Here is a 23,710-nt window from a genome sequence, read left to right as displayed (position 1 = left end):
TTTACGAAAAATGGCAAAAAAATAAAATGTCCAGGTTTAAATGCCAATCGACAGTAAATTCAATAACGAGTTCGGAAAGGTATGACAATCCATATTTGGAACAATATTTTCTTTGTTACGGTCAAAAAACGAATTATTTTTTTGTGAAAAATTGGAATCTTGGTTTTTGGTAAAAATTTGAATTTTTTTCTGTTTGTTTTTTTGCTGTAACTTGGCCAAAAATGGTCCTACACCAAAAATAAATACTGTTTTGAACAGATAACTAAATAATAAATAAATCCATGACACTTTCCGGGGGATCTTGTTAAAATAAAATTTTTGCAAATTTTCAATTTTTTTATAAGGGGGTACCTCATGATTTTTTGCGAAAAATGTCAAAAAAAATAAAATGTCCAGGTTTAAATGCCAATCAATTGGAAATTTAACAACGAGTTCATTAAGGTATGACAATCCATATTTGGATCAATATTTCCATTGTTGTGGTAAAAAAACGAATTATTTTTTTGTCAAAAATTGGAATCTTGGTTTTTCACATTTTAAAATAAGTTTTGGGCATTATTAAGCCATATAATATTCCTTGGTACTGTTATAATTTTTTTTTTTAACTTTTTATTTTAACTCAAACGGATATATGCAAAATTTTAAACTTATGCCAACTAAAATTGGTATTAAACATGAACAAAATATGAAGTGAATTCGGTGTTTACAGGGATTGGTTGACGGTGTTCGCTGCTTCTTGGTTCCATTTCGCACAATGAGGGAAACAAGGACTAAACCTCCGACTTGGAGGAGCGACGAGTGCGCGGACGCAGTTCCCGATTCCTGGTGCTGCTGGCGGCAGGGGCCTCTGTTGCAGCGCCTTTAGAGGACTGATCGCTCAGATCGGAGATGCGTCGTCTGGCGGTGCGACGCAGCCGGGGCCGCTCCTCCTCCTCGTGCTGCTGCTCCGCCTCCTCCTCCTCTTTAACCACTAAAGGAACCTCCTCCTTCGAAACACTTGGCGATTGCTCCGAAGTCGCACTCGTTCTGCGCGTCTTCCTTTGTTTGCGCAGGGGCTGTACTGCAGCAGCGGGCGGTTCACTGTTGCCTCGCACGGATCGCCGGACACTCGGACTCTCGGTGGCGGGTGCCAGCGAGGTGGCCCGCTTGTCGCGCGCCCTTTGTGTGGGCGTGGCCTCCGAGTCCACGCTGAGCCGCGAACGCGAACGGGTGCGCGGCAGCGAAGCGTCCAAGGAGCCCTGCTCGTCGATCACCTCCAGCAGATGCTTGTGCTGCATCGTGCGGCGCTTGGGCGTGGCGACGGCGGGCGAGGAGACAGCGGGCGAAGATACGGCATCATTGCTACGCAGCCGCATCCTTCGGCCGGCGGCCAAGGGAGCCGGGCTGTCCTGGTGCTCCATGGAGGAGCGACGCGATCGCAGGGGCCGCGGACTGTCGCGATGCTCCGAGGAGCCGCGTCGCGGGCGCAGGGAACGTAGTGGTGCCGGTTCCTCCTCCCCAGAAGCAGCTACTTCTACTTGATCCTCCTCCTTAGCTGGAGTGGCTGCTACTTGATCTTCATCCTTAGAGGCAGCTGCTTCTGTTTGCTCTTCATCCTTAGAGGCAGCTGCTTCTACTTGATCCTCCTCCTTAGAAGCAGCTACTTCCATTTGCTCCTCCTTCTTAGAAGCAGCTACTTCTACTTGATCCTCCTCCTCAGCCGGAGTAACTTCCACGGGCTGCTCCTCCTCATCATCGGATAATATCAGCGTTAGACTCTGCCTGGAATCCTCTTCCTGGATTGCCAGTCTCTCTGGTTCCTCCTCCTCTTCGGGAATCTCCTCCAGCTGCTTTTCCTCCACCGCCACATCTATCTCCATATCCTGCTTGGTCTCGCTGAAAGCCACCGTGGCCACCGAATCATTGCTGCCTGCCTCCTCTTCCATCAGCAACACTTCCTGTTGCTTCTGCTGCTCCTCCTTCTTCTCCTCCTCCTCATCGCTGTCCAGCACAATAGTATCGGCCACCTCGGAATCGCTGTTCACAGTGGCGCCCATGGAAAGCGAGGGACATGGCACACCACTAGCCACTCCCTCTTCCTGCTCCTTGAAGGCAAACAACTCGGCACTGCTACAGGCCACTGTTTGCTGGGGACGCGCCACATAGCCGCGCACCTCGGTGCCATCGAGTGCGATGACGCAGTCGTCGTCCTCGTCGTACTCCTCCTCCTCCTCCAGCGAGCCCTTCGTCGTGTCCAGATCGTCGACCGTCTCCAAACTATTGGCGCGATATAATGAGATGGGTGAGCCGCCGTCTTTGCCATCATCTCCTTCATTTCCCGCCTCCCTGGGACTCGAGGTCTGCGAAACATTCGTGTCGCTGGGCAGGAAGGAGGTGGGCGTATGCGTAACCGAACGCGAGGTGGTAATGGAGCCCGTCGACTCCACGACAATGGAGTACATGGGATCATCGGTGTGGAGAGGCGGCGGCACCAGGGGATTCCTTAGGCCAGCCGAGGAGGAGAGGTCGGACTCCTCGCTACTTAAACTATAAGTGGGCGAGGAGAGGGGCTCCTGGTATTGCTGCTCCTCCTGCTGCAGATTCTCTTGTTGCGTTGCATCCTCCAGCTTAAGTTCCTCCTCCTCCTCCTGATTCTCCGGCTGCTGCTGCTCCAGCGAAGCCACCTCGTAGGTGGACATGCCCAGCGTGGTGTCCATCATCCGGTGGCCACTTTGGATAGCAGGAATCTCTGCTGCTGACCACTGCGAACTGCGTGCGCCTGTTACCTCCGCTGAACCCAAATCCGTTGACTCCATTTCACCGCAGATGGTGGTGCGTTCGGATATCCTAACCACGCGGCTGCCGCTGGAGAAGATTTGCGTTGACTCGCCCATTTTGGAGGAGCAGACGGTGGGCACGAAATGCGAGTGGGATGTGGTCTGACTTGGAGCCACTGCGGTGGCAAAGCTGCCGAATCCGCTGCTGCTTTCGCTGCCATTTCTACTTTCGCCCGTTCTTCCCTGGAGCAGCGAGCCACGTGGCTGGGGGCCAGTTGGAGGACGCTGCTCCACCAGCGAGACATTGGCAGAGGCCAAGGGGGAAAGGAACTCCTCTTCCTCCTCCGACGAATCAACGTTTCCCGGCTCCTCGCTTCTTGATTCGATCTCCACGATAATCTCGTCGGTTTCCTCCTCCTCCTCCTCCTGGATCTCCTCCTCCTCGCTGCTCCTGCTCCTGTCCACCTCCATGGAGCCATCTAAACGCAGCGGAATCGGCGGCATAAAGCGGAATCTCTTAGTTCCGCCCAGAGTAGTGGATGTGGCCACCGGCGGAGCTCCCTCCAAAGTCGATTTACGCTTGAGTATGGTGAGTATTGCCTGTGGCGAGCTGCTCCTCTCTCTTGTTCGCTGCGTCTGCAGGAAAGTCGGCGGCTGCAGCAGATCGCTGGCTTGGTTATCCAACTCCTCCAGCTCCTTAACCTCCTCCCGCAGCGACTGCACATGGCCCTTGACCTCCTCCACCAGCTGCTCAGCCAGCAAACGCCGCCTCTTGCGTGGTTGCAACGTATATTGCTGCCTGCGTTCCCGCTCCTCGCGTCGCTGCTCCTCCTCCTCGCGCTGCCGCTTCTCCACCGCCTGATGGGGCACAGGACGCACCTTCCTTCGCCGATGAGGCAGCTCAGCGAGTCCATATTGCGCATGCCGCAGGAAGGGAATGTTGCTGTAGCAGCCCAGTTTCGGTGGCAACGCAGGAAGCGACGCCTCCTCGAAATGCGTGGCCCAATGGGCGCTGACCGCCGAGCTCTGGAAGATGCCGCCCACCTGGCCGCTGGCATTCTGCTTGACCAACTGGCAGCTGAAGGGCTGCAGCGGATTACGGCCCTCCTCCATTTCGAGGGTGTCGCGTATGCGCAGATAGGTTCCCGCAATATTCTGGGCCACTGGCGCCATGGTCGATCGATAGGCGGAGATAATCGTGCTGCTGGAGGAGTCATCCTCGCGTTCCCTCTCCTCAGCCACCTCATCCATAAAGGACACAGCCTCGATGAACTTGCTCTTCTGCAGCAGCAGGATCAACTGCACGCAGTCCGTTTGCCGCGAGCGACTCTGTCGCAGCATCCTGTAGAGCATCCTCTCCTCCTCTTCGCTCAGGCAAAGCTCGGCGAGCACCTTGAAGCGTCCGCGGGCAATGCAGTGGCGGAAGAAGCGCTCCAGCAGCGGCTGACCCTGGTCGTCGTCGTATAAACGGGCCATTAGAAAGGCCTCCGGCATGCTGCCATTAGCCAGGAGCACGTTCATGTGCAGCTCGGAGGATAAAGGACCAGGTGGCTGGCTAACCACACGCATGGCCGCCTTGATGGCGCCTCCATTTAGCAGTGTTTCCAGCAGCAGACGCATCTGCCAGGGCTCAAATTTGCTGGCGGGAAAGGGATCCTTGTACAGCTCAACAACGCATTGCTGTAAAAATATATATAATTAAAGGGGAATTTACATATAGGAAAAATAAAAATTCAATTTTTTTTATTACTTAAATTGGTAGAATAACTCTTTAAAAATGTGTCATGAAAGTTTCACGAAGAAATTCGAACTATTTTGGAACTTATAACAGGATTACGGCACCCATCATTCATATGCAGTAGATATTTCATTTCATTTTCCTCAACTGCGGATCGTGTATCTCAAAAAGTAATGCCTCGATCATTATGCTGCTTTTATAGAAATGTTTCTAATGAAACTGCCCACTGTCTGAACCTGCTAAATGTATAAATTTGCAAGTTTAAGTATTTTTTGTTAGCCAAAAACCACAAAAAAAATATGGAAAAAATAGATTTTTGACTTTGAAATAGTGCCACACAAGAGTTTTAGACATATTCTATGTAAGTTAGGTTCAGACAGTTTCTACATTATTTCTTAACAAAATAAACTTGGTTTCATAAAAATCGGATCTACACTGGCCTACTTTTTGTTTAATATAGCCTGACAAAAAAATTCTTACAGCCGTCATTTTAAAAGATAAAAAAAGAATTAAAATTGGTTTAAATTATATAAGAACAATGTAATCAACATGCCAAGTTGCGAAAATCCAGCACAATTCCTTATTGGTTAAAAAAAAATTAAAGAATAGCATAAAGAATAGCTACTTAAAACCATTAATTACCTCGTAATCCCCGCTGTCCAGGCACCAAAACGAACGCACCGCCTTGGCCAGCTCCTCTTTCACTTGGAAAGCCGTCTGAAATCGCCGGAATAGCCTTGCATCCAGATCCATCAGCAGGTACAGGATGAGCGCCTGTTTGTTTCCCACTTCCGTCTGCGGATCGAGCATCACGTGCAGCAGAGAATGCAGCGATTCCGGCGGATAAGAGGCCTCTCCGGAAAGCGAGGCCATTTCAGCCAGCCGATCGATGTAGAGCTTCCTGCCCAGCGCCCTTCGCTCGGCGTAAATGTGACGGAGGAGCACTAAAGGCTTCTCCTGGTGATGCTCCTGCTGACCCTCCGGCAAAAGACCATGCTCTATAAACCAATAGAGCACCCTTTGGTACTGATGCACCGTCTGCAGCGCTCGTTCGTTCGCCTGGCACTCAGTTAGCATGGAAGGAGCAAGCCTTCTTCGTCCCAGCTCCACTATGTAGGATTGCAGGCGCACCAGCTCGCGCAGCTGGCCGGAGAGCACCTGGAACTCGCGACGCTCCCGCTCGTCCAGCGAATAGCCGCCGTAGTCGAAGATCCCTTGGCAGAGTTCCGAGCAGCGCCGCTTAATCTGCCCCGCGCGCCTCACAATCCAGTTGGTCAACGTCGAAAGCGAGAGCTCCGTGGGATCGATCATGTTGCACATAAAGCTGCCATCCAGCCAGCTCCTCGCACAATCGTTCAGCAAGGCAATGCACTGGTGTTCCAGGGCCACCGAGAGTATCACCTCGTACATGGCCGTCTTGGAGAAGGTGGCATCGGGATGCAGCTCACAGAATTGCGGCAGCAATCGCAGGCGAACAATGTCCTCGTGATAGGATTGCGGTCGCAAAAAGAGCGTGGCGCGCTCCCAGCGCAGGGCGTTCAAAAAGCGATGCTGCACGCCATCCTGCGCGTAATATCTGCTGCCATTTGGAGTGAGCAGCGTGCAATCGAAGGTCAGCGAATCGGGATAGAAGTGCTCATCGTAGCGCTGCAGGGAGACAAAGTGCATGATGCTATTGGCGCGCAGCTGTAGACTTAATCCTTTAGGTATTCCACTTAAAACATAGCCGGCCAGATAATGCGGCGTCTCGTGGCTGCGCACGCAGGGCGGCATCTCCTCCTTGTACCACTGATTAATGTCGAATAGGACCAGCTTGTTTTTCCCCTCGCTGGCCGAATGCCAGGAGATGATGACCAGCAGAGTGCCGCTGTCACCGGCAAAGCTGAAAGTGGAGGCTGTGAAGCAGGCGTTCACCGAGCAACCGCCGCTTCCCCGCTCGAAAATCTGATGGTTGCGCACCGAACTGGAGTGAAAGTGCTCGAAGCGGAGCATGTCGTTCGGTTCCACGTAGGAGCGGCGGTAGCTCACCGAATGCAGCAGCATATTAAGGCCTTCGGTGGATTGGTACAAGGCGCATATGTAGAAGCAGGGCTTTGGGTCGTCGGGCGGCATGATGAGGCACATACTCTGGACGGCGCCACGCCAGCGATCCTTTTTGCCCGGCGGCTGCAGGGCGGTGGTCACATGGAACTGCACCAGGTCGTAGATCAAAACGCGACCATCCTCGAGACCGGCGGCAAATCCGGGAGCCAAACTGATGCCCATCAGGCACTGGATGCCGCTGGTGGCCACTGAAAGGGAGTTTAGAGAATTAGCAGGGTTTTCCCTTTAAAGTAATCCACTCACCATCCAATCGCACAGCCAAATGTTCGCCCTTTTCCCGACAATCGCTTAGGATAGAGTCTATTTGCGTTCCCAACTCCTCGCTGGGGAAGCTGTACAGCTGCCCGTGGGAGGGATCCAGCTCAGAACCACCTCTGTGCCTCTCCAGCAGGCTGTCCGCATTGAGATCGACCAGCAGAACGATGCCCTCTTGGGTGGAAATGGCCAAACAGCCGTCGAACTTAGAGAGTCGCGTGCCCCCGCAGATGCGCTGGTCCAGAAAGGTCAGCGCGGTGCAGTAGAGGTTATCGGGGAGGTCAAACCGTCGCAGCACCTTGCTGCCCGGAATGGAATAGATGAGCACCTGCGTCCTGGCCAGCGAGCAGTTTTCAGGGCGTCTTTCCCGGCTGTCCCACGATTCCAGGCAGATGGCCAGCAGGGCAGTGCGTTCCGGTTCGCCCGGGTGGAGCTCCTCCACGCAGCGGATGCTGGTGCGAAGTTGATCTCCCGATTCATCCGCAGAATCGCTGCTCCAGAAGCGATGATACGACACATAGTCGCCGGTGGTCATGCTGCAAACGAGGATGGTGGCGTCGCTGCCATAGCGCCAGGTCACCCAGCCCAGCTGACCGTTGCGTATGATGCCGCCGAGGTATTCTGGAGGGGATTACCTTGGTTAATATATGGAAATCCCACGCCGGCGGAGGAGAAAAACTCACCGGAATCCTGCAGATCCTGGCCAAAACCAGGTACCGCGCGCTCCGGGAAGGCCGCCGAGCGGCTGCCGTCCAGCTCCACTTCGTGCCACTCCATGGGATGGCTAGTTCATCCGTTGACCAGGAGGATTCCTTTGAAAGATTCGCGCAAAAAATAAAACACCGATTATTCCGAGTGACTGAGTGTGTGTGAGAGAGGGGAGACTGTGTGTGAGCTAGCCGGCGTTGCCGCTTCGATTTGATTTGACATTTCAAACGGTTGTTTTGTTTGCACGCTTTTTGGGCAGTGTTGGGAAACGTCTGCAGGGGGATTCGCAAGTTCATTAGATACAATTAAATATTTGGTTTTTTCTATAAATTATCAGTAATTTTAATTAAATTATTAAATATTTTATTTATCTATTTTATTTAGAGTGACTCCAGCAAAAATTGTTGTTAAACGTCTGCGGGAGATTCGCAAGTTGATTATTTATAATTAATTATTTGGTTTTTCCCTCAAATTATTTGTAATTTTCATTAAAATAATAAATATTTAAATTTATCAAGTTTATTTAACAAGTGACCTCAGAAAAAGTTGTTTTGTTTGCACGCTTTTTGGGCAGTGTTGGGAAACGTCTGCAGGGGGATTCGCAAGTTCATTAGATATAATTAAATATTTGGTTTTTTCTATAAATTATCAGTAATTTTAATTAAATTATTAAATATTTAATTTATCTATTTTATTTAGAGTGACTCCAGCAAAAATTGTTGTTAAACGTCTGCGGGAGATTCGCAAGTTCATTATTTATAATTAATTATTTGGTTTTTCCCTCAAATTATTTGTAATTTTCATTAAAAAAATAAATATTTAAATTTATCAAGTTTATTTAACAAGTGACCTCAGAAAAAGTTGTTTTGTTTGCACGCTTTTTAGGCAGTGTTGTGAAACGTCTACGGGGATTAGCAAGTCTATTAATTATAATTAGTTATTTAATTTTTCCCATAAATTATCAGTAATTTAAATTAATTTATTAGTTTTATAAATTTATCAAGTTTATTTAGAGTGCCTCCAGTGCCGGCAATACTCCAACAGTCTGGCAACCCCACAGGATTGCGAAAATATCGCGCGAGTTTCGTAAGAAATTTCGCCGGTTCGCCAGGGTAAACAGTTTAACCCAAAGACAGCCTTAAGTGCAAATAGAAGGCGTTGCATTTAACTCATTTACATAGTTATAAAGCCCAGTAAAAGTCGCCCAGTTAGTGCCCTGCAGATCTGGCAACTTCCGCGCGCCGCCTGTCAACCCTGTCAACCCGTGCGATTTGTGCCTGCACATTGTTCTAAAACAACCCAGCCGGAAAAGCCGTTTTAGCAGCGGGCCCTTAATCTATATGCTCCTCAGATGTGAGACACCCCCTCGCGCGGCTGTGTTCTCCAGGCAATAGGCGCTACCGAGGGTGAAGGATTACTATTTCCAGCAGCATTAATCCCGACCAGAACTCTCGAGCATTTCGCATTTCGCACACACACACACACGCACGCACACTTGGATAGCGCTCCTAATCTTTGGCAACGGGGATCGAGAGGCTAGGCGAGAAGAGGTGAGTGGGGGGGGGGGGGTGGGCCAAACATGTGCTCTCTTTTGCCTGCCGAATACATCAGGATATCCTCCTTCCACAGGCAGCAGGAGGAGTAGCAGCAGCCAGGAGATGGCCCAGCTTGGAGGCACCGAGGCTCTGGCCGCCGAACTGGCCACCGCCGTGGATCTAATCATGCATCCGCACACCCAGCAGCAGGCGCGTCTGGAGGCCTACATGGCCTGCGAGCGCTTCAAGGAGGAGTCGCCGCTGTGCGCCCAGGTGGGCCTATTCCTGGCCAGCTCGCCGCAGTCCAATCAGCAGGTGCGTCACTTTGGCCTCCAGCTGATCGAGTACACAATCAAGTTTCGCTGGAACTGCATTACGCACGAGGAGAAGGTGTATATCAAGGACAATGCCATCAAGATGCTGAATGTGGGCGTGGGTCCCGCGGAGGATCGCACCCTGCTGCCCACCAAGGATGCCCTGTCCCGGATCATTGTGGAGATGATCAAGCGCGAGTGGCCGCAGCAGTGGTCCGATTTGCTGCCCGAATTGAGTCAAGCTTGTACTAAAGGAGAAGCCCAAACGGAACTCGTTCTCCTGGTCTTCCTGCGCCTCGTGGAGGATGTGGCTCTCCTCCAGACCATCGAATCCAATCAGCGACGCAAGGACATGTACCAGGCACTCAATAACAACATGAACGACATCTTTGAGTTCTTCCTGCGGCTCGTGGAGCAGCATGTGACCGCCTTTCGGGAGACGAAGGCAAGTGCCCATTCGCGGGTCGTCGAAATGGTGCTGCTCACGCTGAGCGGCTTCGTCGAGTGGGTGAGCATTCAGCACATCATGTCCAGCAACGGCAAGCTGATGCACTTCCTGTGCATTCTGCTCAACGACAAGGCATTCCAGTGCAATGCGGCCGAGTGTCTGGCGCAGATCACGAATCGCAAGGGTCAGGCGAAGGAGAGGAAGCCGCTGCTGCAGCTGTTCAACGAGGAGCCGCTGCGCTACATCTACCAGGCGAGTCAGATTCCACCGGATTCTAGTTCATCCCTGGCCATTGAACAGCATCACAACTTTCTGAAGAAGCTGCTGCAGGTTCTGAACGGCATGGCTCAGCAGTTGGTGGCGCTGTGGGGCAAGGATGATGCCACCCAGCGGCCAGTTCATCTGGAGGTGCTGCTCGAATGCCTCCTGCTGCTCACCCAGCATCCTTCGCTGAGTGTTGCGCACGGAGCGGCGCTCATCTGGCAGCTGCTGCTGAAGCACGAGCCCTGCTCGAAGGATTTCGCGATGGTCAACTACATTCCCAAGCTCATACACACGATTGCGCCGCGTATCGTGAAGCTGCCATATCCTAGCGCCTCCGGGAGCTCCAACAGCCTCTCCACGGAGGCCTACATTCGCCTGGAGTACGACAGCGAGGAGGAGTTCGCTTTGTACTTCTTTCGCTGCCGCACCGACTTCCTGGAGATCTTCCGTTTGGCCACGCTCGTTCAGCCGCTCGTGACCTACGGCTACTGCGAGCAGTGGCTGCAGCAGCGCCTGCGCAACGCCGTCGCCGAGGCGGATGCGGAGGTCAAGAGCGGCAGTGTTTCGTGCAGTGTCCTGGATCCTGTCTACCTCGAATGGGATGCCTTGGTGAGCGTTCTGGATGGCGTTCTCAGTCGCATACTCCTCGTGGCCGAGCGGCCCTCGGTGCCCGCTGGTCTGCGACTGCTGGAGGATTGCCTCAAGCTGGAGACCATCAATCCGCTCATCTACTCCATACTCCTCTCCTGCATTTCGGCGCTCTTTGTCTTTCTCAGCATGTCCGCCTGCCAAATTACGGCCACCAATTGTGTGGCCATGAGTGGCGTAAGTCTACTGCCTCGCGTGCTGGACAAGATATTCAGAGCGTTGGTTTTGAAGCCACCCAATGAACTGGAGAAGGTGCAGGCCAAGTCGGCCAAGAATCTAAGGCGTCATGCTGCCTCGCTGTTGGTCAAACTGGCCCACAAATATCCGCTGCTCCTGCTGCCTGTTTTCGAGCAGATCAACGGGCATGTGGAGCTGCTGCTCAAGGAACCGGGACAGCATCAATTGTGCCGCCTGATGCGCACCACGCTGCAGGAGGCGTTGATACTGATCTCGAATCATTTCTGTGACTTTGAGCGCCAGACGCTCTTCATCGAGCACATTTTGCGGGACAAGCGCACTGAGTGGCTGGCCTTTGGCGAGGCTTTGAAGTCGCCGCTGGACTTTATGAGCTTCGTGGGACTGGACAAGCCGCCCATCTTTGCGGTGGAAGGAGCTCCCTCGCTGCAGAATCGTTCGCGGCTGCTGGATGCTTTGCATGTGGTTTTGGGCGTCGTCAAACGATGCACCTGGCCGGATGATCCGGATCGCGCCCAGCGTGGAGGCTTCGTCATTGGCTGCACGGAACTGGGCAATCCCATTTGCCGCAATCCGGCCACCAAGCATGTGGTGCCGTTGCTCTCACATGTCCTTAGTCTCATGCGAGTGCTAAACGAGCTCTTTGCTCCGGAGGCTTTGCTCGCCCTGTCCGAAGGCTATCGCGGCATCCACGGGATGCTGGAGCACGAGAAGAAGCTGCTGATGGGCATCTGTGCTCTGCCCACCGATCCGCTGGACGCCACAATTCGCAGCGAACCGACGGCGTTCGAAAAGATGCAGACATTCATGATGATGATCACCGAGGGCTGTTACCATCTGATGGGCTCCGCGGGTCCTTCGCTGGGCAGGGATCTCTACCAGCTGCTGGGTCTCTCGGATGCCATTATAACGAATGTTTTTAGCCGCATGGATGTGGTGCCCGACTACCGATTGCGTCCCATCATCCGGGTCTTCTTCAAGCCCTTTGTCTACTCGTGCCCGCCCAGCTTTTATGACAGTGTTTTGGTGCCGCTCTTTGCTCATTTAGCCCCCCTGATGTGCGAAAGGCTGACGCGTCGCTGGATCTACATAGCCTCGCTGTACGAGAGTGGTCAGCTGAATGGCGAGGTCAACGACACGCAGGAGGTGCTGGAGGATCAGCTGAATCGCACGTTGACTCGCGAATACCTGGATGTTTTAAAGATTGCCCTGGTGGGCGGCCAAATTGGAGCGGATCATGTGGCGTCCGGCGCGAATGCCAACAGCCATTCGGTGGCCATGGAGAACGAGGAGCATTCCATGGACAGCGCACCTCAGTCAAGGGCCAGTCAATCTGCCCTGCTTTCCGATATTATAAGCGATCTGGGAGGCAAACTGCTGCGCAACGGACTGATCGGCAACTATGTGCTGATGACCCTGCTAAAGGCGATCGCCTGGAACGATGGAATGTGCAGCATGAAGGCGGTGAATATAGCAGCGCCCGTGATGCGTTTCCTCGCGGCCGAAAAGCTGATGGATGAGAACAAGGCGGTGACCGCTTTTACGGCCGTTCTGCAGGGCATGCAAGTGCATGGACAGCACGAGGCCAATCAGTCGGGACTCGTCACCCTGGGCGTGCAGTTCTACGAGCTGCTGCGTCCCCAGTTCCCGATCCTCAGCGAGGTGTTGCAGCATATTCCCAGTGTAAATGCGGCGGATATACAAAAGTTCGATGAGAAGATCGCCGTGGCGCCGGTGAAGGGAAATAAAGTGGATCGTGCGAAGAAGGATATCTTCAAGAAGCTCACCGTTCAGCTGGTGGGACGCAGCGTGAATCAATTGTTCCGGCACGAAGTGCAGATAGCCAATCTGCCGCCAATGCAGTCGATGCACAAGGGCGCGAAGGGCAGCTCGACGACGAGCGGCGACATCATGGATAGCAATCAGAACGCCAGTCTGGCCAGGCTCTTTGGGGCGGAAAAGTGACAACAGGGAGCGCAGCAGGAGAAGCACAGGAAACCGAGGAGGAGGAGGAGGAGCAACTCGCTCCAGGATCCAGGCGGAGTCGAGACCACGGCCACCTCAGCTGCCAAACTAGCGACGACTGAACTTAAAGTAATTGTAAACTAGCTTAGACGAGTCCTCCTGTCCCCGAAAATCCCAGTCGAAAGTTCCAGTTTGAATCAGATCCTAAAATCTAAACTAATTTATTTATTTTACGAAACTAAATTTAACACACAACCCCGCGCGCATGTAACGATTCTTTATTTTCCGGTCGCTCTCCCTTGTTACTGCTTTGTTATTTATTATTCGGAATTTGTTAAGCTTGTTTTTTTGCACAAAGGAAAAGTAGAACCATCGATAATTGACAATACTCCGACCTTTGATCCTTGATCCTTCCTACGCCACCAGAAGTCCCTTTTTATACATAGTTAATTAATTAATTAATCAATTGTGCTTTTCCCCCCCCGTTTTGTATAGTTACCTATGCGCTGGCATACTGTAATTTATATACATATATATATACGATATGTACACATTTATCCTTTGAAGAAACATTTCTGAAATTACGCTTAGGCTTAGTTGATAGGCAACGAGTTATTATTATATAATACATCAATCTGTATATGAACACACATCCCGCACCGCATATGCATATGCCAATGCCTATGCAATATATACCCAAAACTCCCCAAAAAAAAAAGAAACATCGGGATTCTAAGAATTAAAGTTGCGCGAGTATGTAATATTCAAAGTGAAAATTATGTACTACTATTTATAACTAAATGAAATCGAAGCGGGACGACCCCGCAAAAACACAAAATCGAAATAAGCTAATAAATTTGAAATAAATTTACAAATTCGAAATGAATTCAAAAGAGTGCGTTCTTTAATGGGGCAAATTGATCTAAAACAAATATAGTTTTAGGTAATTATTTTATATTTCATAGTGTTCTAAATTTAAAATAAAATTCTTAGACAAACATATTTTGTTTGAATTTTTTAAAGAATATTTTTAAATTTAAATTCAAATAATATTTTTTTATCAGTGTAAAAAACTTTGCATACGATGGTTATTCAGTGAAAACAGGCTGCAAGCTGGAAATTTACAAATTCGAAATGAATTCAAAATAGAAAATTAACCTGAAATAAAAATACAATTATGGATCTTAAATTAAGTTATATTTAAGTTATTCCAATTTTTGTCAAAAACTGAAATCCTGAATTTCCAAAACAAAAAAAAAACCGGTTTTTTGCTAAAACAAAGCAGTTTTTTTCGCTAAAACAAAGCAAATACTGATTCAAAGTATGGATTGTCATACCTTTCTGAACTCGTTATTAAATTTCCTAACGATTGGCATTTAAACCTTGACCATTAATTTATTTTTAATTTTTCGCAAAAAATCATGATGTACCCCCTTATAAAAAAATTGAAAATTGACGAAAATTTTATTTTTTCAAGATCACCTAGAAAGTGTCATGGATTTATTTATTATTTAGTTATTTGTTCAAAACAGTATTTATTTTTTGTGTAGGACCATTTTTGGCCAAGTTACAGCAAAAAAACCAACAAAAAAAATCCAATTTTTGTCAAAAACTAAAATTCCGATTTTCGAAAAAAAAAACAAAACCGGTTTTTTCGCTAAAACAAAAAAAATACTGATATAAAGTATGGATTGTCATACCTTTCTGAACTCGTTATTAAATTTCCTAACGATTGGCATTTAAACCTTGAGATTTTACTTAATCTTAATTTTTCGCAAAAAATCATGGGGTACCCCCTTATAAAAAAATTAAAAATTGGCGAAAATTTTATTTTTCCAAAATCACACGGGTTATATGGATTTATAGCAAATTTTGTTATCTGTTCAAAACAGTATGTATTTTTGGTGTAGGACCATTTTTGGCCAAGTTACAGCGAAAAAACCAAAAGAAAAAATTCCATTTTGTCAAAAACTGAAATCCCGAATTTCCAAAAAAAAAAGCAAATATATTTTTTTATATTTCTTAAAATGTTCTAAATCCAAAATGAAATTCTTGGAAATACATATTTAGTTTGAAATTTTATAAGAATATTTTTTAAATTAAAGAAATATTTTTTTATCAGTGTAAAAACCTTTGGATGCGATGGCTTTTCAGTGGAAACAGGCTGTAAGCTTAGTTCGCGGTTATCGATAGACGGCAGCTGCTTACCATTTTGGTTTGGCTTGGCCAAAATTAACCGAATAAAATAGAATAATAAATAGTTTAGCCCATCGGTTCCTGGAACAACTAGTAGCCAACATGCCCATCTACGAGAGCGTCATGCAGGAGAAGCCTCCCATTGTCCTGGACATCGGCACCGCCTACACAAAGTGAGCTAGTACAAAAAAACAACTGATTTGCCAGGTGAAGTCATCATTTGACCCCTTTTTTGCAGGCTGGGATTCGCGGCGGAGGCGTATCCGCGGAAGATAATGCCCACGGAGGTGGTGATGACGGCGACGGGGATCAGGAAGCGGCTCCTCGACTACGAGACAACGGAGGAGCTGTACGACCAGCTGGTGGACTTCCTGCAGACGATCTTTTTCAAGTAGAAAAATAGGTTTTCTCTCCTAAAACTGCTGACCTTTTCCCCCTGCTTTTTCAGGCACCTGCTGGTCAGTCCCAAGGAGCGCAAGTTCGTGCTGGTGGAGAATGTATTCGGACCCACAGTTCTACGCGAAACCCTCGCCCGCGTGCTCTTCGTCCACTTCGACGTCTCCTCGGTGCTCTTCGTGCCCGTCCATCTCATCGCCCTGTCCACGCTGGCCGTGCCCACCGCTTTGGTGGTGGACATTGGCTACAGCGAGACCAGCATAATGCCCGTCTTCAGTGGCGTCCAGATCATGGCCGCCTTCAAGGATCAGAGCTACGGGGGACGGGCCATTCATGCGGAGATCAGGCGTCAGTTGGTGGCGACGGGCGTCAAGGAGAGCCTGCTGACGGAGAGCGTGCTGGAGGACATCAAGGTGCGAACGTGCTTCGTGACCACCATGGAAAGAGCCCAAGCCAGAGGAGGAGATACTAAACAGGATAAGCCGACTCCCGCGCCAGCCGTTGATTACATAGTCAGCGACAACGATGCCATCATCCAGGTGCCCGGCGATTTGCGCGAGACGGTCTACGAGATCATGTTTGAGCCGAGCAACGAGCGGGACAGCCTGCCGCACCTCATCCTGCGCTCCATACTCGATTGTACACTCGATGTAAGACGTTCGTTGGTGGAGAGTGTGTTCCTGGTGGGCGGCGGGGCGATGGTTCAGGGTTTGCTGGCCCGACTGCGCCAGGAACTGCAGCATCTGCTGGCCAACGATCCGTTCTACGCCGAACGCTTCCATGGCGAGCTGCAGTTCAAGTTCTTCAATGCCATCGGCAAGCAGAACTTCACCGCCTGGCTGGGCGGCGCCCTCTGCGGAGCCACGGATCTCATCCAGACGAGGTCGCTGGCCAAGGAGACGTATCTGAAGAGCGAGCATGTGCCCGACTGGAGCAACCTGTGCGACAATCGGCCGACGGGATCGTAGACATACTAATTTACTCATGATTGTAATGTATTATATAGGCTTAAAGTATAGAATTTCTAGGCAAACATGTTTTGGAATTAAATTCTCTACATATTTAAATAACTATAGCCACGCCCCCAGTTAAAGGAATGTATTTTTTTGTATGGAAAATCGGTTCAACATTTATTAACAAATGCTTTTTTTTTACAATCTCTTATTAAATAACTTGTTCATGCACTTCAACATCGAGTAATGAATGGAATTGGGAAATTTACAATACGTTTGAAAAAAAATTCTGTAAGAAAGACATTCGCTGAATGCACACATAGTTTCTCTAATCTCTAATATGTCTAATGCATGTTCACTAAACGAAAAAAAACGATTATCAGACGAAGTATGCTATAATGGATGATTTGAATCTGTTTTATAGGGATTGTTCCTCCATTTAAGAGCCCACGATGATGTTGTTGATGGGGATGTGTATCAGCTTGACGAAGAAGCCAATGAAGCCCATGATGCAGAAGCCCACGGCGGTGGCGATGGCGATCTTCTGGAACTCCTTGCGGTCGGGCTTGGTGCATCGCTTGACCAGGCGGATCGAGTCCTTGGCGAAGGCGCGTCCAGGCTCGGCGAACTTAACAACCTTGTCCATGTCGATGGTGCTGAAAGTGGGAGGAGGGGGAGTGGAGAAAGTGGGGGATGAGTATTGTAAGCACTTTCACAGCAACGTCAGCTGTGACGTGGCAATCGCAGGTCGACGTCACAGGTGAAATATCTTCCACTGGTTCAGGGAACTTCTATCTCCTCTTAGATACTTAGTTTTCAAGCCTTAAAATCAGGTCAAAGGTGAGTGATCTTTGTGTATATATTTAATCTTTAATAAACCCGAAATGGGATTAGGTGAAGAATTAAGCAGAAGGCCAAAAACAGATAGGGCAAATCAACCAGGAATATGAAACCTCTGCGGGCCCTTTGTTTATTCACTGGCTATTTTAATTGAGGAATCGCCGCCGAGCAGCTGGAAAACTAGCACACACACTACACACCTCCGGTTCAATTGAAAATTTCCAATCAAGTGAATAATATAATGCCGCGTCGACCGAATTCCAGTGACAGTTCCACGTCAAAGTGTCAAACGCCAGGGTTGCATTGCAGCGAGCTGTCACTTCGAGTGACAGATAGTAGCCAGATTTGGCTATTTGTAGCTATTAGTGCTGCCAGTCCCACCGATGTTTTTTACGCTATTCGATATTTTTGCGATAGTACGCGAAAGGGGCTAGGAAAGTTTTAGAAAGCTGCTTAAAATGTTACTTATATATGGAGAAATTTAAACAAAATAAAATTAACAACCATTTCAAAGCATTTTCATACCAAAACATCGAAAGAAACGGCGGTGCTCTATCGATAGTCGCCAAACATTGATGTTTGGCCATATCCTATCGATAGCCGCCAAACATTATCGATGTTTCCCAAATCGATGTTTCTCCACCTCTACTATCCACTCGAAAATCACATCGGAACGAAATCGAGTGGAAAGCGGAGCGAAAAAACAAGAAAGTAGATTAAAAACACACAATTACAATTAATTAATTGTAATTTGCCCGAAAATGCAAAACAGTGTGTGCGCGCGCGAACGCAGGGTTATCAATTGAATTAAAATCAACAACGTAAGTGCAGGCGACAACAACAACAAACGTGTGGCGTGAATTTTTTTCTTGTGAAAATGAAAAGGCGAAAAGTGTAATAAAAAAAGTGAAAAGCAGGAACAGGAAAACAAAAAAAAGAGAATTCAAGAAACGAAAAAAGGCGACTTAAAGTCGGCAAACTCCACAATTTTTGCTAATTAAAGTATTAAATAATTTAGTTTATTTGTTTGCTGCCGCTTATGACGCCAAAAACAACAACAACAATAAAGAGAGCAACAGTCGAAAGAGGAAGAAGAAGCAGCGGCGGCAGCAACAACAAAAAGAAATGCAACGTGCAACGTGCAAGAAAATAAGGTTTTTTGTTGTATTAAACATTTAAAATTGGTCGCGTTGTTGTTTTTTCGCTGCCTCTCTTTCGCGCACGTTGCAAACCTTAAAGAAGAAGCAGAAATGCAGAAAGGAACAAAAAAGAAATGAAAAATTGAATTGTTTAGGTGTATGTGTTTGTGTGTGAGCGCGCCACATGAGGATGAGGAAATTGTCGGCAGCGACGCCGACTGCGACGTCGGCAGCACGCAGAACCAAAAAAAAACAAAACAAAACACATAAACCCAAAAAAATAATCCACAAGAAAAACATAAAAAACAGTGGAGGTCACAGAAGTAGCATACAAGTTTAAAAGTTTTTATTTAAAGTTAAAGTTATAGCATTATGTTTGTTAAAATAAAAGTGCCTGGGAACAATGTAATTTATTTTCGCAAATCTAATATTTTCATCTTCCAATTGTGAGAATATCATCCAAGTGCTAATATTTTGACCGCAACTGTTATTTTTTTGCCTGCCACTGACTCACGTTTCATTGATAAGACGAAGAAATACGGGGAGAGAGGGGAAAAGAAGCTAGAAGAAGAATATAGGAAAAGGATTGCGGAATGTCCCAAAATAAACAAACAATAAATCGCCTTATCAGCTCTATAAAATCTTATTTGTGTTTTTCTCTAGTTTGCAAAAATTTAAACGATAACAAAAATATACAAAAGGAGGAAATCAACAATAATTTGTAAAAAAAAAATCCAGGAAAACATCAAGAAAATTATAATCATCCTGTGTTTTTGGTAAGTATCATACTATTTTTGTTTATATCCCAAAAAAAAAATGTTTAAATTTAGACTGTAAAACCGTTGAAGAATCCCTACTTTTTGGGCACTCTCTTTATCACTTTCTTCCTGTGCTCGCTACTTCCACTTCTTCCATTTCCCGTTGTACGCAAGCAGCGAAAGTTGCCTTCCTGGTTTTTCTTCTCTGTGTACAGAGAATTCTTCCGAACCTGCGAGAATTCGCAGAGAGAAGATATCAAATGTACCTAAAAAACAAAGTTGTCAACCCAAAATCTTCAGAACTTCTTGTGAATTTTTTAAATATAATATAAAAATGTAATAAAACTTAAAAGCTGATAAGCACTTTCATTCACAAATTCATAAATATAAGACTTCTGAAAAATTTTTATTTAGTAGTAAATAAGTTAATATTGCTGTAATACCGAAAAAAGTTAATAGCTCTTATTTATAATTGTCTAAAATTACGGCAATAATCTTGATGGGAAATAAAGTGATTGGAAACAAATTATAGGAAACTCTCCGTGTAATTTTCATTCAATACCCAAGAGGTTGCAATTTTCCCAGCTCAAATACGCGGCAATTTTCCAATTTTCGCAGTGAAATTATCGGGCACTTTTAACCGAGTTTTTACCTTTTAATTTCGTTGACATTGCCCTGAACTTGAGGACAATAGGCAAATAAACAGATAGACAAAAGAAAAAACACACGCACAACTCTGCTGCAAATGGTAAAAGTCAATAGATAATTACGTATAATGAGCAAAGAATAACGTTGCCCAATTGGCAATTATTGCAACAATAGTTAAATCCATTACGTGTTTTTTCCCCCCGCTTTACACTGGCTAATAATAACGGGCATTTCGAACTCGAACCGAATCACGAATTGTAAGAAAATTCAACTTTATTCGCCGGACTTTGGTTACTGTTACTGTTATTACCACTCCATGGGTTAATGTTTTTTTGTATTTTGTTTTTCTTTATTTTTTTTTTTGTGTCTTGGTCAACACGCAAGAAGCAAAAGTAACACAAGAAAACCAGAGGGGAAAAGAAATAAAAACACCAACAAACTGAAATTACATAAAACCTTGAAGTTGCACTCGAAGAAATTACAAATCTGTTTTTAAAAATGTGTGATGAGAATTCCAAAAAATTATGGGGGAAGTTGTATAAATGTTACAATACCCACTTAAAATCTGGAAAATATCTATTCCTCATATTTATAAGACTTTCGAATCCTAAGTCGACATAAAAGTATGCAACAAAATATTTTACGTTTAGAATTCATAAAGGATATATCCCGAAATGAACTTTAAAAGGCCATTTAAAAATTGCTAGAGTACAATGTGATATCATCTATAAACATATAGTTTTCGCTCAGTGTAGGGACGGGGTTGCGGGCCTGGGAACCGCTGTCTTCACCTTCTGCCTCAACTATAAGCCTGATGGAAGCGGTCCGAGCACGAGCCGCCTTAACCCAACGCGGGGCAAACGAACTCAGACTCTCAAGTCCGAACCAAGCCGCTTGATTAACCTTCTTTTTTATTACAATCATTTTTGGTTGACTCTTTTGCCCGTGTGCTTATTGTTTTTGTTTTGGTCATGGTTTCAAGGCGGCCACGTTCGGGATGGGAAATTAAATGCACTGCAATTACTGCACCCAAAAAAAGTCAAATAAAAAAATAAAAAAAGAAAAAAAAAATAAAGAGAATGGATGTCGGGGGCCTAGATAGGATCTCGGGGGCCAAAGCGAAGAGAACCAGAGTTCAAGGGAAGAGATGTGGTTACAGCTGAATAGGCTTCACTTTTCCAGTACAGTGGGCATAAGGAAAATCAGGTTTTAATTGTGGAATATTCAACGAGCAACTGGTATTAAAAATTAAAACGTAGATTATATGGAATTTTCTTTGAGAGGTTGCATATCATTAAAACTCTTCATATCATTTCATTTTCATTCAAATGTTATTCAACGTATTCTTTATTTTGCAACACCCCATGAGTTATATTTACTTACTTACTTTTTTTTTTGCAATCTATTACTCATTTGTTGTTGTTGGTTCGTCGGTTAATTAAGCTCAAACATTTGTCAACAGCTTGTCGTTGTTCTTTTTGTTGCTTTGTTTGGCTTTGTTGCAAGTCGCGTGAAAATTACAACGTTATACAATTTAAATACTAGAATTAAGCACTTGTTATTGTTGTCGTCGTGCTTGTTGTTGCATGACGAGAAAGCGGGAAAGGCGGCAAAACAGTCGAGATGACATAACCCCAAGCATAATACTAATATCATACAGATGAGATCAGAATAATAGAGTTTACAGAAGGGTTTACATTATTTTTAGTACCCTCAGATCAGTTTTACTCGGGATCCGATTCCCTTATATCTTTAAAATTCATATAATACATTTTTATTCGCCCTACTCCAGATTTGTTATTATTCAAAAAAGAAAAAAAAAGAATGCCAAGGTCGTCGCTTATTTATTATTCACTGTTTTCGGGCTGCGAGCTCTTGTTCTTCTCGTTTCGCGATAACAGAAGAGCAAGTAAGTTTCTAATGAAATGACAAAAACTTTGGAACGTGGAAGTGCGGCGGAAAAAAAAAGTACATAGAAGGTACACAAGAAAAATAACAAGTGCGACGGAAAGCAATCGAATTCGCTAGAGTAAACGAGTTACCGCCCAGCACCACCCTCAGCTTTTTTTTTTATTTCTGTTCTTTAAGAACCGGAAATGGGGCCAACAAGAACAACTCGCTAAGCGTTACACAGAAATATTTAACATATTTCGCTCTTGTTGATTTTTGCGCTATATCTGAAGGCATTTTATCGTATGGCATTCTATAACTAAATAAATATATGCTTAAGATATTACTTGTGGATTTTCAATGAATTAATGTTATAAATATTTACCAAGGTACCTGTAATATTTATGACTTTCTTTCATTATTATTAATTGAATTTCTTTGCTGATATTTCAAACTAACCTAAACATACACAAAATCCCTGCAAGTACTATATATTTCCGAGTAATTATCAAGTTCCAAAGAAGTATAGTGTTTGCTTTCCTATCCCTAGTAGGATTACCTTCGGGGGCTTGAGAACAAGGTTCCCGAGAAGTGGCCAAACAAAAGGCAATTGGAGTATTGCGTTGATCTGTTGTCATTTGTCGCCCCTCGAATCGCTTAATATTTATATTAATATTAATCTTAATATTGACCGACAAATGGGAAGTGCAAACAAATTGAAATCGTCGTCGTTGGCGCAATTGTCTTGCCTTATCATTGCCGCCTGGCCGAAAGCAAACAAAAGCCAATTGCAAAAACAGACGGACGGGACGACACTTGAAAAATGAATTGAGCAAGCAAATTGCAGGGGAAACGAGAATTCGAAATACGAATTCAAATGGGAATGGGTATGGGTATGAGTATGGAAATGGAAATGAAAGGGGTGCCACTCTGATTGGGATTCGGTATTTGGTATTTGGGGATTGGGTATTGGGTTGGTTGTTTACCACCAGTTCGCAGTGCCGAGTGAATCGGACACCTTTCGTGTGTCCTCGCTTATTTCAGGTGCTCCGGGCAGAAGGGTGTCTAGTGATTGGGCTTTGTCCACCTTGTGATTACATTTCACGCCCCAATCGAAAAGCCAAAGGCCGGAAGAGTCGGAAAGGAAATGCAGCAGGAAGCAGTCAGTCCGTCAGCCAACTGCTGGCATTGAATCACTGAAAGAAATAATGGCAGAGTTAGGACGAGCTGATGTTCCTAGTTAAATACTATAAAATATAATTGTGGATTGAGTGGATTAGTTAATTTTAATTAATTTAGAAATGAAATAACAGAAATATTTAGAAAATAAATAACAGATAAATTTAGAAATTAAAAAACAGATAAATTTAGAAATGAATTTATAAATACATTCAGAAATGAATTCAGAAATCAATATATTTTAATATAAATAATAAAATAATTCTTTAATAAAATAACTTTAAATATTCAATTAGATATACAAATTAATTTACAAATATTTATAAAAATGCACAATTTAAAATCTATAAAAATATTTTCTTCTAAAGATCAGTGTTTGCAGTCACCTAGACTGTGCTTTTTTTTTAAGATGCTCCCACAGATTGTAGACTTATTAACATTTGTCTCTTGCTATTTATTATTTATTAACGTGCAGACGGAATCCAGATTCAACTCAGGTTTAGACTCATCAACGTCGCCATTATCAACTCGAGCGTTGTGATTATCCTGATGATTGTGGCCCTGCTGCTGCTGCTGTCATTTTATCTCTGGCCTCTGTTTTAGCTGCTTCGGGTTGCCGGGTGGTGGGTGGATTGGGTGGTTTGGCTGCCTGGCTTCTGTGCGGTGTGGCTAGTGGGTGGTGGGTGCTTTCGACACGTGCGACGGGCGCTAAGTGGGCGGCTATGTGCTATCTTTCGGCCTGCCAGCCGTTTCCTCTTATCATAAAACAAAGGCGGGAGCAT

At 46.0% G+C, this 23,710-nt stretch overlaps 5 protein-coding genes across 10 annotated transcripts in view; 3 read left to right on the top strand and 2 right to left on the bottom strand.

The window, feature by feature from the left end:
* Positions 1–587: 587 nt before the first annotated feature.
* On the bottom strand, positions 588–7,752 carry Elys (AT hook containing transcription factor 1 homolog). Its single transcript, XM_017157453.3, has 4 exons — positions 7,536–7,752; positions 6,841–7,473; positions 5,137–6,785; positions 588–4,436 (listed from the first exon to the last, which is right to left on the bottom strand). Exons 1-4 carry the CDS (start codon positions 7,627–7,629, stop codon positions 771–773), a joined length of 6,042 nt encoding a protein of 2,013 aa, XP_017012942.2. The 5' UTR covers positions 7,630–7,752; the 3' UTR covers positions 588–770.
* An 835-nt stretch (positions 7,753–8,587) lies between these two features.
* Positions 8,588–13,815, top strand: Ranbp21 (exportin-5-like protein Ranbp21). 2 transcript variants are annotated; one of them, XM_017157454.3, is made up of 2 exons: positions 8,588–9,100; positions 9,190–13,815. In XM_017157454.3, exon 2 carries the CDS (start codon positions 9,219–9,221, stop codon positions 12,927–12,929), a length of 3,711 nt encoding a protein of 1,236 aa, XP_017012943.2. In that variant the 5' UTR covers positions 8,588–9,100; positions 9,190–9,218; the 3' UTR covers positions 12,930–13,815. The 2 variants fall into 2 exon arrangements, with proteins under 2 accessions (XP_017012943.2, XP_070074254.1); XM_070218153.1 differs by having other exon boundaries at positions 8,588–9,110.
* A 1,288-nt stretch (positions 13,816–15,103) lies between these two features.
* On the top strand, positions 15,104–16,705 carry Arp10 (Actin-related protein 10). The gene is made up of 3 exons (XM_017157498.3): positions 15,104–15,298; positions 15,364–15,516; positions 15,574–16,705. The coding sequence occupies exons 1-3, from the start codon at positions 15,228–15,230 to the stop codon at positions 16,487–16,489; spliced, it is 1,140 nt and encodes a 379-aa protein (XP_017012987.2). The 5' UTR covers positions 15,104–15,227; the 3' UTR covers positions 16,490–16,705.
* Positions 16,623–17,647, bottom strand: Sec61gamma (Sec61 gamma subunit). Its single transcript, XM_044395590.2, has 2 exons — positions 17,515–17,647; positions 16,623–17,130 (listed from the first exon to the last, which is right to left on the bottom strand). The coding sequence occupies exon 2, from the start codon at positions 17,118–17,120 to the stop codon at positions 16,914–16,916; it is 207 nt and encodes a 68-aa protein (XP_044251525.1). The 5' UTR covers positions 17,121–17,130; positions 17,515–17,647; the 3' UTR covers positions 16,623–16,913.
* Positions 17,648–17,954: 307 nt separating this feature from the next.
* Positions 17,955–23,710, top strand: part of RhoGAP19D (Rho GTPase activating protein at 19D) — a 41,120-nt gene continuing 35,364 nt past the window's right edge. For 4 of the 5 annotated variants that reach the window (XM_070219029.1, XM_070219026.1, XM_070219028.1 and 1 more), the window contains exons 1-2: positions 17,955–18,135; positions 19,117–19,229. The gene's annotated coding sequence lies outside the window, so the exon portion shown is untranslated. Of the gene's footprint in view, positions 19,230–23,710 lie in introns of all 5 variants that reach the window. The other variant, XM_070219024.1, reaches the window with a different exon arrangement.

Source organism: Drosophila takahashii, chromosome X (genome assembly GCF_030179915.1).
Source record: "Drosophila takahashii strain IR98-3 E-12201 chromosome X, DtakHiC1v2, whole genome shotgun sequence".
Lineage (NCBI taxonomy): Eukaryota > Metazoa > Arthropoda > Insecta > Diptera > Drosophilidae > Drosophila > Drosophila takahashii.
This window is presented reverse-complemented; position numbering and strand designations above follow the sequence as displayed.